The 18,346-nt window shown below is 42.1% G+C and overlaps 1 protein-coding gene across 4 annotated transcripts in view; it reads left to right on the top strand.

Annotated features, from left to right (window-relative positions):
- The first annotated feature begins 1,598 nt into the window (after positions 1-1,598).
- FGF13 (fibroblast growth factor 13) overlaps positions 1,599-18,346 on the top strand; it is a 530,503-nt gene continuing 513,755 nt past the window's right edge. For 2 of the 4 annotated variants that reach the window (XM_081276623.1, XM_081276619.1), the window contains exons 1-2: positions 1,599-1,898; positions 14,006-14,218. In XM_081276623.1, the coding sequence (XP_081132749.1) occupies positions 14,170-14,218 (49 nt within the window). In that variant the 5' untranslated portion in view covers positions 1,599-1,898; positions 14,006-14,169. Of the gene's footprint in view, positions 1,899-12,728; positions 12,870-13,220; positions 13,363-14,005; positions 14,219-18,346 lie in introns of those variants that run through there. The other 2 variants (XM_081276620.1, XM_081276621.1) reach the window with 2 other exon arrangements.

The raw sequence follows: 18,346 nt of genomic DNA, 5'->3' as shown, positions 1-18,346 counted from the left end.
TTTCATTTTATATAAAGCTATGAGCACTGCCAAGATTTTCATATCCATTTAACTAATGAATTTAACTTTATATTGTCCAACTAAAGAGGGAAGTGATTTCAAGTTGTTAAGAACACAGATTTTGCAACTGGGGTGGCTGAGGAGGAGACTTGAGGCAGCAGGATGGCAAGTTGGAAGTCAGCCTGGGCAATTTAGCAAGACCCTGTCTCAGAAATAAAATAAAAAGGGATGGGGATGTGGTTCACTGGTAGAGTGCCCCTGAGTTCAATCCCTAGTACCACACATATGTGTGCATGTACATATATGTACACACATGCACGCATGCACCCATGCACACATACATACCACAATCCACAGATTTGGGGAGACATAGAGATGTAGGTTCGTACCCCAGGTGCTCCCCTTACTAGCTACTTGAACTTGTTACTGAACCTCAACTGCTTCTTCTATAAATCTGAAATAAACCTTCCATTGAAGGTTGTGATAAGGATTAAATAATGTGATAAACATGAGATATTTATAATAGTACCTGGCAATAAACACCCCAAACTAATCGTCATAATTGGGAGTAACTGATAAAAATCGAGGCTGGCTGAGGGTTTAACTTTATGTACTTTTCTACCATATCATCCAGATCAGTGTTTTCCAAGAAAGTGAAATTTTGTTATGACCAACAATAAGAAATACATTTTATGTAGTGCTTGAGTGCAGATATACACAGAAAAAATAAAAGTTTCATGAGATTTACCCTTACTGTGTACAGTGTCCCCTATTCTATTTCATTCTATTCTATCCATTTTATCTTTTCATTTTCTAAATGTTCATGGCAGCCCACTAAATATATTTCATTACTGCCTAATGGGTCATAGCCCACAGTTTGTAAAACACTTACCTAGATGAATTTGAAGAAGGCAATTAGCACTCTCAAGAGCCCAGAGAACCATCTTCTTTTGAATTAACACCTCTGGCCAAGGTCTGAAGCCAAAAAAAAAAAATCTTCCTTGAATTTTCTTCCCCATTAAATTTGCCCCTTAGAATAATGAATGACAGCTGCAAAGTGACTAGATATCACTCTTCCTCACACTTTCACCCCTGGCCTGGATCCTGGATGATGACATTCTTTTCTAGATCCTTCTAGAAAGTCTGGCCAAGATGTAGGTTTGGCCTGCAAAGCTGGTGTGTGTGTGTGTGTGTGTGTGTGTGTGTGTGTGTGTGTGTGTGTTTATATGATTTGTACAAGAGGAGAAGGACTGCCAGTTTCTCAATTTTCCCCTCATGTCACCTACCTATCAAGTTTCTGCCAGAATGGAGGGGGATGCCCACTACCCTGGGTCATAACACTTTCCTTTCCAAAGGATCCTCCTCTTCTGGACATGGCTGAGACAGTAAGAGAGGGCCAAACCACCACCAGTCAAAAGCTCTTTTTTTTACCTCCCTGGTTTGGTCCCTTCGCCTTGACAGAGCCTTGGTCCAGTAAGATGATCTGACCACAGCTGGTCTCCTACACTTAGAACAAGTTGGAAGCAAGAGAACTTGGGGAAGGAATTTGGTTTCACTAAAAATAGCTGCAATATAGACCCTGTGACTTACCACTCCTCAGAACAGTCTGATATGAGCTGAACAGGGTCCACTGGCCCCTGAAATCACTCTGGACTATTTGTGTTTCCTGCTTGGAGCCCTTGAAGCCAGGAAGAGCTTAGAGGGTTGGGGGTGTTTTGGCTCACATGCAGACTCTTGCAAACCTCAGAAACTCACGGTGACGATATGACAAGAAGCTTCCTATTCCAAGGAGTGTGTGACCATTGGCACTAATAACAACAGGGCCCTTTAAGCTTTTGGTCCATGGTGGGATATTACTTGTTCCTCACTACCAGGCCTATTGTGTCTCCACTTCTAAGGTAGGTGAAACCAAATTCATTGGGGAAAATGCTATGGGAATTGGGATCCTCTTGGGCAACCGAGGCCCAGGTTTCCTTGGCCTGGGGCAGGGAGACAAATGTCAGGACAGGATATAGCCTACAAATAAAAAAAATACAAGTCTATGCTCCTAACACAATCAAACCACAATAACATGTGGGAATTGTATTCCTTTTGTAACACTTTCCACTTAAAAGCCAAGTCATTAACCTGTAAGAAAGCACACCAAATGTTAAATTTAATCCTCTCTCAACTTCTCTGCCTAGGTCTGCTTTATTTTATCTGGGTGCTTTGTCTTTCCTGCCCCATTACTCTGTGCATTTGAATTTCGCTCAGGGCATTGGTTATTGGTATTTGCCTTTTCTGCTATGTGAAAGTTGAGAGCAATACAGAGCTGCCTTGAAGGGATTCCTATTGTTCCCATGAAAGAAGGATTCCAATGCAGGTGCACTAAAATCTTGCTTGGATTACATTTCCTTCCTGAAATACCACGGTCAGGACTCAGCTCTGATTCTTACCCAGATTACAGCAATAGGCTTTGGGGAAAGTGTTGGAATTGAAGGGGAACTTAAAAGTTCTGGGGGTAAGTATCGGAGCCCTTTGAGAGAAAACGAAGCAGGCTTGGCTGTTGGAAGGTTAAACATCAGCAAGTTCTTGCTCAGAATTAGCTTTTGAGCATTATACTAAGCAAACTGCATTGCCAACATTGCAGCTTGCCAAAACAAGGTGTTTTCATGGAAATAAAGATATGCTTTAATAAGAGATATGCTTTCTTTAAATGAAAATGACAATCTTAAAATATCACATGGCTAAGGAAACAAACCTAACTCAGAATCATCCTTGTTTTGGCATTATTTTAGAAAAATGAATTAGACTGAAACTTATCCCTTTACTGCCATTCCTTACTGTTTTTTCTTTCACTTATCTTCAAGGTATGTAAATATCCAAATAACATAAACTTAAAATCTTACACTACCAAAAACACCTTGAAAGTCATATGGTCTTTTCCTTATTTGAGTTTGAGTTGTGATGAGTTTTTTTTTTTTTAAAGAGAGAGTGAGAGAGGAGAGAGAGTGAGAGAGAGAGAGAGAGAGAGAACTTTTAATATTTATTTTTTAGTTCTCGGCAGACACAACATCTTTGTTGGTATGTGGTGCTGAGGATCGAACCCGGGCCGCACGCATGCGAGGCGAGCGCGCTACCGCTTGAGCCACATCCCCAGCCCCTGTGATGAGTTTCTACCTCAAATGTTTCCTCAACTTTCCCTGGAACCTCAAAATGGTCACATGGTAGATTTTTCATTTTGAAGCCATGGCATCACATCCTGCCAGCATCACATCCTACTGGTGCTTTCTCCTTTTCAACATTGCTTTAAGGTTTATTCATTTTGCTGCAGAGCTAGATAAAACTTGAACATTTTGAATTGTTTTTCCATGTTGCATTAGTGGACCATATGGTATCACTAATACTGCACACTCAAACATATTGTCACATTTATTGAAAGTTTTCAGGGGGTTTTCATTTAACCTGGGTGTGCATTTTATGGAAATACTCTAGAGAAAGTGATTTCCTTTTCTTTTGCTGAACAAGAAGATTTACTGGAGCTTGCCTCTAAATAGCATACTTGCCTAGTACTTTGAACAAATGACTCCAATAATAAAATCTCTGTGTACAAACAACTTTTCAGAAATGCATTCATCAGTAAAGCAGTGGTTCCCAAACTCTGTTTCATGAACCAATGACAGACTGGCTGCTTAGTAATCACCTAGAAAGATTGTCTAAAATATAATTTCTGAGTCACATCCCTCGAAATTCTGATTCAGAGGATCTGAGGTTGGATCCCTATACCCTGGACTTGTAGCAAGCAATCCTGGTAATTCTGATGCATAGCTTGGTTTGGGAAGCAGTGAGCAACTCAAGATCCTGCTACTTCTGTTTTGTTTGTCTGTTCAAAATATTTAAATGATTTTCTTTTGCCTTCAGAATGAAGTTCAAACTCTTTAACTTGACATTACCCGGGCCTTCCATGTCTAGCATTAACCACCTTTCCAATCTTATTCTTCATTATTCCTCTTTGCCACCTCCAACATCCACAGTCTAATTGAATTGGCCCCTGGCTTCCGTTCTGCTATCATGGCTGGATACTTTACTCATGATATTGCCTTCAATATCTGTGTCTTTCCTCACTTCTCTGCACACCTAAGTCTATCTGATTTCTTATGGTCTCTACTGTATTGTGCATAAGAATGATACAGAGGGCTTCTTTAAAATAACCAACTCCTACAACTTCTTTTTCAGAATGTCTGGATTTTTTTTCTTTTTTTCTTTTTTTTGGTGCTGGGGATTTAGCCCAGGTGTTCTTAACCACAGAGGCACATCCCTAATCCTTTTTTATTTTTATTTTGAGAAAGGGTCTCCTTAAGTTTCTGAGGCTGCCTTTGAACTTGTGATCCTCCTGCCTTAGCCTCCTGAGCTGCCAGGACTACAGGTTTTGTGTCAGCATGCCGAGCTAGGAGGTCTAGAATTCTTAAGCACCTCAGGCGATCTAATGTTGACCTCACATTCAGAAACATTGCATCTAGCTCAAATACCGTCTTTTTACAAAATCATTTCTGGAATTGTTCGCCCTTCCCTAATCAAACTCCCATAGCAGTTTGTTTATAGCACTATAATTTAAAACTTCACTCTCTACCTTGTTTGAATTATTGTATGTTTGCATTTCCTACACTCAAAAAACATTCATTAAGTGCCTAATGTAAAAGGCACAACTTTTCTTCAAGAACTCAAACTCCATGGGAGAAGAGATCACTGCCTATTCATCTTTGTGAATACCTTATATATGAGTATAAGTGTATCTATGGGGGTGGTAAAATTTAAATCTCTCTGTCATAGATGGAGGATGATAGAATCTGTCACAAGGTGACATTTTATTGTTCCTAATAGACATGGACATGAGTGAGGCAGGTTCTTTTTTTGTCTACATGTCCCATATCTGAGATTTATGTACCAGAGTGGAATCATAGAGGCCTTCTGTGTTTGGGAATTCTCAGAGCAAATTGATGATTGGATTCCAGAGAATCTCTTGGCTTACTTAGGTTGGGAAGCACCTGGCATTTCTAAATACAGTAGTTATCCCATATGGGAGGGATAAGCACAATTGCCAAAGGGTGCAAGGAAGGGCAAGAGGCAATGGATGATGGGGATTCAGATGTGCTTCACTTTGGACAGGGTTCCCTTCACGGCTGCACCTGGAGCCACAACTGCATCTCTGTAATTGTTCATTGATGAAAGGCTGTGGCTCCTTAGTTATTTTCAATTTAAATACATAGTATAAAATAAAATTATATAGCATACATATATAATAAGTAATATAATTAAAGAATATACACTAACCCAAGTTATTATATGGATGACTAATTGTTAAATCATGTTATTGGTTTAGTACATATCTTCCTACATTTCCATTATCATAGAATTATACTAAACATAAAATATGCATATTGTTTTATTATAAATTATTTTATGGAAATTATATCATCAGACACACTTTTCTGTATCTTATTCTTCTTGCCTTCTTCTTTTACAAACTATGTAGCCTTTGGATTCTTTGTGTTTTGCTTTCTTCATCTAGAAAATGAAGATGATAATAGTATATATCTTATAGGATTGCTGTGAGGATTTGGTGAGTTAAAATACATAAAGCACTTGGTGAGTTAAAATACATCAGGTAAGATGAGATGGTGGAGGGCTGGGGTTGTGGCTCAGTGGTAGGGCGCTTGTCTAGCATGGGTGAGGCACTGGGTTCAATCATCAGCACCACATAAAAATAAATAAATAACTAAATAAAGGTATTGTGTCCTTCTACAACTAAAAATATATTAAAAGACAACAAAGCAGAATCAGTAACAAAGTTCTCAAAATCTTTAAAAAATACATAAAGCACTTAAAACTGCCATATGTGAATGTTTGCTACTACATTGCTACTATAATTCCCAATTGACAAAACCTAAAAATCATCCATAGTCATTCAATTTTACTCTTCCATTGGCTGCACAGCATTTTGTGAAGTCAATGGAGAATAATTTCTCCAACAATTCCACTTTTAGTGAATATTCATTTTGGTTCCAATTTTTAAATTTATGTTTTGCACTCAAAGGCAATATAGCAATGGACACCTTTGAATATATCCCCTTACATACTATAGTTTTTCTTACTCTGGAGCAGATTCCCTACAAAGCAGGGTTGAAGAGTGTATGAGTATTGTTTTTAATTTCATTAAATGTTGCCATATTGGTTTCTAGAAAGCATGCAACAAACACACAATTCTACCAGCAATTCCACCATGTTAGATCTTAGTGCTCTTTTTAAACTTTGCCAATCCTATGGACAAAGTGAGTCACCTCATTGTTACTTTAAGTTTCTCTAGTTTCTTCTCAGTCTGAGCATCTTTAGAGAAAAATGTTGGCTATTTAATTTCCTTCTCTGTGAAGCAGTTCTTCAAATATTTTGCCTGTATCTAAAGTGAGTTATTTTTCCTTGTCAATTTGGAAGACCTTCTTATATATTCTTGCTATAAACCCTTCATCCATTTTCTGGGTGTAGTTATGTTTCCAGTTTCTTATTTGTCTATTTTAACTATTGTATCTTATGTCAAATTTTGAAAAATTATATATTGTAAAATTTCTTTTATAACCTCTGAGTTTTGAGAATTGGTTAAGAGGATCTCCCCACACCAAGGTTATACATAGTTTTCTATTTTCTTTTTTTTTAAGAGAAGGAGAGAGAGAGAGAGAGAGAGAGAGAGAGAGAGAGAGAGAGAGAGAGAGAGAGAGAGAGAGGAGAGAGAGAATTTTTTTAATATTTATTTTTGTTTGTATGTGGTGCTGAGGATCGAACCCGGGCCGCACGCATGCCAGGCGAGCGCGCTACCGCTTGAGCCACATCCCCAGCCCAAGTTTTCTATTTTCTTGCAGGACTTTTACTATTTTTATACTTAAATTTGTCTTTACCTGGAAATTTTATTTATTTTAGGTATAAAATAGAGGTCTAATTCTGTTTCAAATTAATAGCCAGTCACATCCATACTGTTCATTAAGAATCCATCTTTTACCCCACTGAAATGAAAACACCAACTTTGTCAAGTACCCAATGCTTTTATATGGAATTTAATTCTGCACCACCTATTTTGTTTCTTTAATTTATTTATCTATTATTCCTGTGCCACTACCATCTTTTGATTTGATTACACTGACTTTAGTGTATATTTTGATATCAGGATAAGATATTCTCTTTGCCTCTGTGTGTGTGTGTATATGTGTGTGTATCTGTCTTATTTTGCATGGCTAGTCTAGGGCATTTATTCTTACATATAAAGATTAATAATCTGTTACATTACCAGGCACAGTGGCACACACTTTTAATCCCAGTGACTTTTGAGGCTGAGGCAGGTGAATTGCAAGTTTGAGGCCAGTCAATAATTTAGCAAGACCCTGTCTCAAAATACAAAATACAAAATAAAAAGGGCTGGGGTCATAGCACAGTGGTACTCCTGGGTTCAATCCTCAGTACCAAAAAAAGGGGGGGACAGAGAGTATATTACATAAACCTCCTATCTTTCTCCTGAAAATCATATTGAGAATTTAAATTGGAATTTTAATACATATTATTTGACCTTGGTACAATTAAGATTTTATGATGTCTTGTTTTATGATTCATTTAACCCTTTTGGGGGGCTTTTGTTTTACCTCCTTCACAATGGTATTATAATTTTCTTCATACTGATCTGATGTTTTTCTTGTTAAATCTAGTCCTGAATATAATATATATTTTTGTTATTGTGAATATAATTTTTAAAATTTTCATTTCTTGGTGCTTGTTGCTTGACAAGACAAACATTGTTTTGTATAGTAACCTTATATTCCTTCCCTATACCAAATTCTCTGATAAGTCTCACAGATCTTACTAGAGTGTTTTGGTTTTCTAGCTGTACAAATATAATAACATCAGCAGGCAGGAAATAGATATCTTTTCTGATGTTTGTATTAGTTAATATTTGGATCTTTTTTATTAGGTAGAACCTTCAAGGCAATGTTGAATAATAACAGGAATAAGAGGTATTCTTATCTAGTTCTGAATTTTATTTAAACAGGTCAGTGCTTTGCCATTTGGGATTATATTTGGCATCCATTTTTGGTAAACAGTCTGTACTATTTTAAGAGATTTCCTTCTAATCCTATTTAACTTAGAAATGTATTAGGAATACAGCTGAATTTTATCAGATGACTTTTAAGCCTTTATTAATATAATCATTCATATGGTTTTACTCTTTATTGATGCAATGAATTACGTTAATAGATTTTCTGATATTAAACCTCCTTTGCATTTCCAAATTTAATCTTATATGTGGGTTAGTAATTTCTGTAAAATGAACCAGTCAAAATATCAGTAGCTGAAAAAGCAACAGTCATTTGTTGCTGCTAATGTGTCTTTAGGATAACTGGGGTCTGGCTGATCAGACTAGTCTGGGCTCAGCTAAGTGGTTGTGATTGTCACTGTAGGTCTTTTGGGCTGCTTTTCTTCAGGTTGTGGTGGCTGGCACCACTTTGCCTCAGGTAACTCTCTTCTCCCTGCTAGGGCAAGCAGGCTAGCGAGGCTAGTCTCAAGGGGAATGCAGAGAAACAGGAAGGAAAGAGAAAATGCAGAAAGTCTCTTAAGGCCCAGATTGGGAAGTGGCACACTTCCACCTTACATGTGTCACCAGTTACTTGGCTGATCCCCAAATTAATGGACAGGGAAATATATACCATTAAAGCAACTCCTGGACATAGGAGGAGTGAAAAATAGAAATCCTTGCTATAATATACCATATCCTAATTGGTTATAAAATTTTACTTTATTGGAAAACTGATGGGTTATATTTGATGTTCTATTCAAAATGTCAGCATGTATATCCAGAAAGAAAGTGTCTATAGATTTCTTAATTTGTAGCATCCTCCGTAGGTTTGAAGATTAAACTTAGGTTGACCTCATGAAAAGAATTAAGGGCCTTATTTTGTTTTTTTCTTTATCCAGTCCATGATTATATCTCCTTTTATATTTCAAGTCTTATAAATATTTATTTTCTTTTCCTTAGTTGGACTTGTAAGAGGTTATGTGTCTCATTGGTTTTCTCAAAGAACAATTGTTGGCTATTTTATTATTTCCAACTTTTTTGTTGGTTGTCCCCTTTCCTAATTCTTTTTAGATTAATTTGCAATTTTTTTCTAAATATCTTAAGATGAACACCAAGTTCATTTGTCTTCCTATCTTTTGTTCATTAATGCTGAAGACACTGAAGAATATAATTTTTTTTCTGAATATAGCATTCTCTGTGCCATGTATGTTTTGAAGTAAAGTATTCCTTTTTAATTGCTCTCTAAATAGCTTGAAATTTCACTTTTCACATAGTGCTATTCTAGGATTGTATTTCTTAAATTCTAAACAGTTTTTTTACATATTTTAAATTATTTACTTAAATTTTATAGGTATTAAGCTCAAAAAAGCTCTTTTCCATTTTTAAAATTACTATATTGCTTTTGTTTCCTCCTTTTCCTTCTAAAAGATTATTCTTCAGGATCTATCCTCCAAGTCATTTATCTTTTCCATCACAACTTCTCTATTGTGGTATATTTGACTTTGTGCTCTGTAATTCTTCCACTTTATCTTCTAGGCAATGTTTGGGATCTCGACCATGATCATCCTCTTCTTCAACTTACCTACTGATCTGTTGATTTGGGAAATTGCATTTTGGCAATTTACCCATTACTATATAATGTTTTAGTTGTAGACGGACACAATACCTTTATTTATTTATTTATTTATTTATTTATTTATTTAATATGTGGTTCTGAGGATCGAACCCAGTGCTTCACACATGCTAGGCAAGTGCTCTACCACTGAGCCACAGCCCCAGCCCCTCCCCAAATCGATTTTTTTAATGCTATACTTTAATCTTTACATATGCTCCTAAATCATTATTGTTGGTTTTCAAGTTGTCACCTGTTTCTCCCACCAGTTTATTTCTTTAGGCTGCTTAAGCACCCCTTCGTGGTTGCTGGTTGTTGGACTCACAGTGGTTAAGTGCCCTTGGGTTCAAGCCCTAGTATAATAATAATAATAATAATAATAATAAGAAGAAGAAGAAGAAGAAGAAGAAACAAAACAGATACCAGGGAAATTATAGGCCAAGAGTGTTGAGACTCACAGGACCTTTTTCACTTGTATTAACTAAGACTCAAGCCTCTGCCCCTTACTCCAGAAAAAAAGCCCCACCCTCTTTAGAGACCTGGCCATTCCACATTTTGTTTTAGCATATTTAATTCCATGATGAATTGACTACACAAGATAATTCCTGTGCCCAATGCTTTGTCAGGTCTATGCACTTCTTGCTCATAGAAGAGGCAGAGACAGGTTGGGACATATTTTATCATGGTGAGAAGGCAGAGAAAAGTGAAGGAACCAGATAGTGAAAATTGCTAGACTGAAATCTGAGGGCACTTCCACCCCAGTGGGACAAGGTAGATGTGTGGGGAAGAGGGTGCCACAAGATAAATCAGGGCTTTACTGAGATGCTTCCAGATTGAGTCCCTTTGGTGGTGGGGAAAAGACCACCCTCTGACCTCCATAGATGTCAGGTCATCTTCCAGAAGACCATTCTGCATTACCAAGTAGTTTGGGAACTGAACACTGGAGCAAGCCTTTTTCTGAGCCAGTGTTAATAGAACTCTGCTCATATTAGACACGTGGAGCTTTGAAGATGAGAAGGCCACTGTTTCTTTCACAAATCAGGCTACCTGTGACCTTCCTGGTGGGGCTTCAGAAGTTTTATTTAGATACGATTACTTGACCTTGCACATGAATAGTCCAAATCCTTGTTCTTTGGCATGAATTCCCTTATGATGTCATTGATTTGCCTCCATATGGACACACATCATTATAGATTCCTTGTATGAGGTGTCTGTTCCCTTTATGTTCTGATATTTATTTTTCAAGGTGGCTTACAAGTGAAGAAACACACTTTGTCTTCTCAGTTTATATTCATGAACAGGTAAACTCTACTCATGTTCCTAAGCAAACATCTCAACTCTCCTCAGTAATATTAACTAACCTAGGCCTAGCCATATATTGATTATTAGTGTCCTTTAAAGAACAGAATGAAATGTGGCTTCCACCTGGAAGTTATCCTTGTTAAAGATGCCATTGATTATAGAGTTTGGGCAGGGATGAGTGGAGCAAATTTGTGCGGAGAGTCTTTTGGGATTTCTTAAGGTGGCAGGAAAGCTAATACACTTGGTATGTATGTAAGTTCACAGTGTTGTTGCTCACTGGGGGTGGGGAGTTGACAAACCACCTTGTATGTGTACATAGGAGAGGAGTGTGTGTGAGAGGAGTTTGGAAGTCTTAGGAGTTTAGAATTGGCTGATAGGCCAAGTGAAAATGTGTCCCACCTTTTTAGTGGTGCTGGGGATTGAAATTAGGACCTCATCCCTGCTAAGCAAGTGTGCCACATTCTCAGCCCTCTTCCACCTTCTATTTAAAAGGCTGAGATATGGTGAAGTATAATAGAAGAACATTGTTTGTAGAGAGACCCCAACTGGCTTCCTATCCTGACCTGCCTAGTTTGTTATCCATGCTCCACCAATTACTAGCTGTGTGACCTCTTTGAAAGTTACTTAATCTCTCTGCGCCTCCCTTTTCTCATTTGTAAAATGGAAATAACAGTACCAGCACTTACTAGGGTTGTTGATTTGAAGAGGAAAAAGAGTGATAGAAAGCATTTAGTACACTGCTTGGCACAGGTCAGGCGCTAAATGGATGGTAACTATTGGGTATTAATTACTTAGGAACTTTTTACCCATTTCCCTTAAACCTATGCAAGTCTCCACCCATTTTGAATTCCTGTCATTTGAAGAGTAGTTCCTTCCTTCCCAGACTACTGATCTTAATTAATGGTCTAAACTTGGGTTGGATAATTGCATTGTGTCATCAAGCTCCAGATTATTAGATATTATTTACAAGAAAAGCAGACCTCCAATTCCTCCCAGACTGAGGATGGAGGCGGCAAATTGAGTTTAGAGGGTTGCTGACCTTTAGACCCCGGTTGGCAGCAGGGGCAGCCCACACTCCTGGTCTTGAAAGCCACAGCAGGCTCTTATAATTGAGTTACTGCCAAGGATTCAGTAGGAGTAATCCATCTATATGATTTCTTCGCCTGGTTTAATGCCATTAAGGAAACCGAATTAAGGTGCGGGTGGGGTTGAGGGGAAACAGATTTGCTACGTAAGACTCACTGTGTGTTGCCATGGCCAGGCTGAAACCTACAGTCTAATTAATGGATGATTCTGTGGATCAAGTCCTAGCAGCCACCCCAGTCCCTCAAGAAAGTGTCGGGCCCACGCTGATCACTACTTACAGAAAGGGCCATCCCTGGAATGGTTTCCTATGATGCCCTGGGGGCTGATTCCTGGATGCCCCGTTGACCCCTTCCATTGACTTTTTCTCCTTTCCCCATTCGCCTCTGTACAATTTCTGAGCAGTTTTTCTTCTAGTATTTTCAGGGACTTTCCCTGGGTTTTGAAACAAATATGCCCAGGCGACTTGTCAATCCCACTTATTTCTCTCCAGCACCTGTCCCCAGTCCCACCTCACGCCATTTGCCTGGGGTTGGCTAATCTGGGCAGTTGGGACTCTTAGCGTCCGGTTTGCCAACTGGAGCCGACAGCTCTAGGAGGAGGGGCCAGCGTGTAGGGGTGGGAGGTTGCAGCCGCCACGGTCAGTTTCACTCTCTGCCCTAGTGACACCCAGATCCCAGCGCGCCCTTCTCTCCTCTCCGAGAGTTCGGCTGTCTCAAGTTGGGTAGCTGGCCGGCGGCAAAGTCACCGATTCCGGGACTGAGATTCCACTGTTCGGTGCAGGTAGTTGCCAACAGCGGAGTCCCAAAAGTGTGGGTGACGACCAGCGCGGGCACCGGCAGCGCAGCCAGGAAGGCAGGCGCTGGGAGGAGAGGGAGTAACAGGGGCGGAGAGGGGGCGCCAGGCTCTGGTATCCGCGGCGGATACGGCGAGCCCGCTCGGGTGTCGACCGCGGGTCCTGCCTCTCCCGAGGGGCTGGGGAACGCCCGGGCGACACGCTCGCCCGCACTCCGCCGGGCTCGCCTGGGTTTTGCCAGCCACCGGCTGACGTCGGCGCGCCCCTGCCGAGCTCTCCTTTTACTACAGCCGGCAGGCGGCTTTGTGGGGCCCCGCCCTCGCCGGCCCCCGCCCCCCGCGTGCCCACACCTTGCCGCTTATATAGAATGCGCCGCGGTGTTGATTTGCGGCTCTCTGGGACCCGAGAGTTCTTTGGAAGGAGAGCGCAAGCGAGGGAGCGGGCGAGCTCCGAGGGGGTGTGGGTGTAGGGAGAGAGCAGGTAAGGGTCGTCGGTTCCCGTTCCTCCGCTCGCGAGCAACTCAGGCCCCCCTTTTGACAAAATAATAGGAACCCGAAAATGGATTAAACAGAAAGAGGCGACCCTCCCCTTCCGATTCCCCGCGGGCGAGAAGCTGCTGGGCTCTGCGGTGTAACAGGCTCACACGTTGCTCATCACATGTTCAAACATTTCCCTTTCGGGAGGCTCGTTATTTTTAAGTGAATATTTTCGTCTTTGTTTTGATTTTTAAAAAACCTTCCTCGGGGTTTTATTTTGATTGAGTTGGCGGCCCGCAGCAGATTGAGAGAGGCGAGCGAAAGCGGCCCGCCGGTGCGCGGGCAGCCCACCCAGGCAACTCCAGGCGCGGCCAGCGCCGGCCGGCCAGCAGCTAGCGCAGAGCTCCGGGAGGCCGGCGGCGAAGCCGGGGAGTCCCGTCCGCGCCTCTCGGGCGCCCCGAGGGCTTCGAGTGCGGCTCTCCGCGGGCGGGCAGGAGCGGCGGGTACTGGGCGCGGAGGCAGCGCCGCACCGCTTTGTCTCTTCACTTCTTGAGCGCAGCGAGCGAGCGGCTCCTCCCGCGGCCGGCCGCTCGGGCTTGCGGCGGCTCCTCCTTCACCCCTCTCTTTTCCTCCCCACTCTCCTGCAGGCAACGGCGGCAGCGGCAGCGGTGGGGAAAAGCGGATTCCGCCCCGAGCCACACCGAGGAGAGCTTGCGGTCGCGACTTGCCGCCCTAAGCACTCTCCCAAGTCCAGCCCGCTCGGCGAGGACTTCAGTCTCCTGGGCGAACCTTGTCAAGCAAGCTGGGATCTATGAGTGGAAAGGTGACCAAGCCCAAAGAGGAGAAAGATGCTTCTAAGGGTAAGCCCGCCTGCCAAGTCCGCCTGCTTCCCTTCGCTAGGTTTCCCTCGCCCCCTTGCTTGCGCGCCGCCCTCCGGCGGCTCTCATTCTCCCTCCTGAAGCCTAAGCTGCCCATGACCTCTGCGACCCAAGGCAAGAAAGGGGGCTCAGAGGCCTCTGGGGTAGTCTGGGTTTGCACTACTTTCCCTCCTTCCTGGCGGAATTGTCGCCCCTCGAGTGCCTCCAGCCTCCTCCACTACCCCTCTGGACGCACGCTGGCGGCGCTGCGGGCAGACGAAGCTGCTGCAGCCCGGAGCGCCGAGAACCGCGCTGCCTGCTACCAGCCGACCTCGGGTCTGTGCGAGTGCGTGTGTGTGCGTGTGCGCGAGTGTGCATATGCGTGCTGCGCGAGTATAACATGGTGACATACTCAGGAATCTGCCCCGCTCTCAGAACCCAAGCTTGAACCCACCTTCAACCCCGTCTCCCCGCCCCCAGTGCAAACAAAGAGCCTGGTCAAGACGCAGAACCCCTCCCCCCACGCTCCTTTTCCCCTCATCTCCCTACTCCCCAACTCCCTACCCATTCCACCCCCTGGGAAAGGCAGGAGCTTGCACCCTTCGACCCGCCGCGTGCAAAAGTGAGCAATTTCGGTGCCTTGGCGCCGCCCGCGCTGCGCCTCAGCAGCGCAGCCTCGCCAAGCCCCGGGAGAACAAAGGCTGTTGTCCCCTTGCCACTAGTGCCCAGAAGGAGTGGGCCTCCGCTGGAGAAGGCAGTACCCTCCCTCATCTTGTTGGGGTTCAGCCACCTAGCACAGGGCGCCCCGCCTCAGGTCCCCTGTAGTGCGCGTCTCAGCCTGGGGCCATACACCGGCGGGTTGGGGAGGCACAGCAGAGCCGGGCTCAGGCTGGGGAGAACTCAGGCAAAGGAAGGGGCGTCCCCCCACCCCCACCCCCACCAGTCCTATCCAGTGCCTTGCCACTGATCAGGCTTAGCTCTGGAATGTAAACTGAAGACAGCCTTGGAGACCTGGGCGTGGAGAGAGGCACTGAGGGGGTGTGGAAGAGCAGTGGGTGCCTTAGGTGCAAGTGTCCCGAATGGCCACAGAGCAGACGCTGGCTGAAGTGGCCCTGAGGGCCCCACGTACACCGAACTACTGCGATCCATGCCGAGTCTATGCTTTGGGAGTGGGTTTGCAGCGGGGGAAGCCCCAGCTTTTGTTCCTGGGGGCCTCAATTCCTCCCTAAGCCCTCGGGCCCCCTTCCCTCCCACTCCTTTCCCTATTCTTTTTCTCATCTCCTCCTTCTCGCCTCTCCCCATCTCTCAGAGCTTTCTTTCCCGGGAGATTCTAGGGCAGCGCCAGCCCTCCCCCGCGGAAAGTTGTCAAAGTCTTCAGCTCAGGGCCTTTATCCTTGTTTCTAAATGGAGCCGTTTCTCTTCCAACTAGGCAAAGGGTTTGAAGGAAGACTCCTTAAGTTTGTGGAGGGTTGTATCTGTTGTCCTAAGGGTCAGTGTTGCCGCTGGCCTCGCTCCAGTCCAGAATTCAGTGCCCACGAACCCATTCAGACACGTTGGCTGTGGTACACAAATTAATTGTAGCAGTAACTTAAGAAAGTTAGAACTGCTGGCATACATTTTCAGGGCTTTCTTGAGCATGCCATAATAATAAAGGCAGTTATGATAAAGGCAAATAACTTAAGGCTACTTAAGAAATCTCTGTGTGTGTGTGGTTTGGGGGGAATCAAACCCAGGGCATCCAACATGCTAGGCAAGCATGCTCCCATTATACAGCCCTCCCCACCTCCTTAAGAGGTTTTATTTTTCACTGGCCCCAGAGAAGTGAATGCAATTCAAGATCCTAGCACCTAATTGATCTAAGCAAGTCATTCCCTTGGGAACCTGGGGGTGTTTCACCTTTGTTTCTGGAATTTGAATTCCTGATTTCCATCAGGTGGTTACCTCAAGTTTCTTTCAGGCTACCTTTGAAGGATTCTGAAACCAAATTCATTCACAGAAAATAACTTGCTGGTTTAGGAATATAATTTGCAGTTGTCCATAATGTATTAACAAGTCTGGAAACATTGGGACAGGTTTCTGTAACTCAATAATGAAAATTTTACTAGGCATCCATCATGACATTTTCTTATGTTGACTCAACACATTTGAAACCATATACCTCTCCGTAGAAATTGTGTAATTAGTGCTTGAAATTGTGGTTGTAATTAGAATAAATTAATTTCATAAGGCAACTTTTAAGAAGGGTGTTTACTTTCTTGAGGAGATGGGGATCTTCTTCCTGTTTGTTAGGAACAAAATTATCATTCAACCTTTCTGTTGGTTGTTGAATTTAGAGCAGTTTCAAAATAGTGAATACATATCCTCATTAGTAATTTCTCCTTTCAAGTATGTGAAAAGACTTGTGACTGTTTTTTTTTTTTTTTTTTCTTTTTGGTACTGGAGATTGAATCCAGGAGCCCTTTACCACTGAGCCACATCCCCAGCACTTTTTTATTTTTTATTTGAGACAGTCTCTAAGTGGCTAAGGACCTTGCTAATTAGCTGAGGTTCACCTTGAATTTGTGATATTCTTGTCTCAGCCTCCCAAGTTGCTGGGATTATAGGTATGTCACACCATGCCCACATTATGACTAAAATTTAAAGACTACTTTTTATGTTAGAGGTGAAAGATACTAGGACTGTTCATATTTTTAGCCAATAAAGGGTATTTACATTGTCCATATTCATGAAGAGATTTGGTTATTTACAAATTTTCTATGTATAGGTCATACTTGAGTTTTTTTAAGCTGAAGTACTCATTAGCATATGTGATCAAACATTGAATAGATACTTCAAATAAATACACATTTAATTTTGAACAGTGGTGTGACAAATAATTGAATCAAATCCAAGAAATTAAGTTTGAATGAATTTCATGATTTGGAGTTTACTGTTATTTTTAAATCTAACCTCCCACCCTAACAGTTAGGGCTTATGCCCACAGCCTATCATCACTAAATAGAGATTTTCATAGACTCCCATGTTTCTAGAGTTTCTAAACACATGTAGTGCTGGGCACAGTGGCACATGCTTGTAATCCCAGGGATTCAGGAAACTGAGGCAGGAGGAGTGCCAAATTCAAGGCCAGCATTAGCAACTTAGCAAGATCTGTCTCAAAGTAAGAAAAAAAAATAGAAAGAACTGGGGATGTAGCTCAGTGAAAGCACCCCTGTGTTCAGTCCCCATATAAATATATATATATACATATGCCTAAATACATATATACATACATAAAAATGAAGCACAGGTAATTAGAAAGTTATTTTGTACTGATGATTGTAATATGGCTTTTTTGTTGCTAGGGGATTGAACCCATGGGTGCTGTACCATTGAGCTATATACTCAAACCTTTTTTTATTTTGACACAGTTGCTTGCTAAGTTGCTGAGGCTGTCTTTGAACTTGAAATCATTCCTCAGCCTCCTGAGTTGCTGGGATTACAGGCACACATCACTGCCCAGCTGAAATGCAGGTTTGAGAGGATATAAATTGCTGATCATCTTTTAAAATGATCTTTTCAACTATTTGAGGTTAAGATCAGTGATGGACAATGATCTTTTTGATAACCTTTTCAATAATGTAGCTAGATAAGATTGTTCCCTTTGGAAGGGGGGCAGGGATCTTGATTCTGTTTGAAACTATTAAAATGTCCTCTTGTACAGCCAGTAACCTTTTGTGTATTAATTTATGCTTTGCATAAACTTTAAAATTGTCAGTTGTGTATGTAATTTGGGTCACACTGCTCTTGAACACGGGAATCTATTTCTAGTTCAGGGAAGATGAAAGCATAACATTCATTCATTCAAGCAGATATTGGCTTAGCTTTGTCTCACTTTTCTCTACCTTGTCACATGAGATCTTTTTAGCAGCCCTCCATTGGAAAAGCACTAAGTAAGGCTGTGTGTAGTTACTGCAACTGTGCTTTTGTGGCACCAGAAAACTTGTAGCCTGCTATAGATAAAAGTAAATCTTTCTGGATGTTGTAAAAGTGCTAGGCAATTCTTGATTTTAAATCTGGTCACTTGTTTTTTTTGCTAGATATTTGTGGAGTTGGGTATGTTTTCCAGAAATCCTTTCCTTTGTGCCTACCCCT

Source organism: Spermophilus citellus (assembly GCF_964194105.1).
Source record: "Spermophilus citellus genome assembly, chromosome: X".
Taxonomy (NCBI): domain Eukaryota; kingdom Metazoa; phylum Chordata; class Mammalia; order Rodentia; family Sciuridae; genus Spermophilus; species Spermophilus citellus.
Note: the sequence above shows the minus strand (reverse complement) of the source record. Positions and strands in the feature narration are given on the sequence as shown.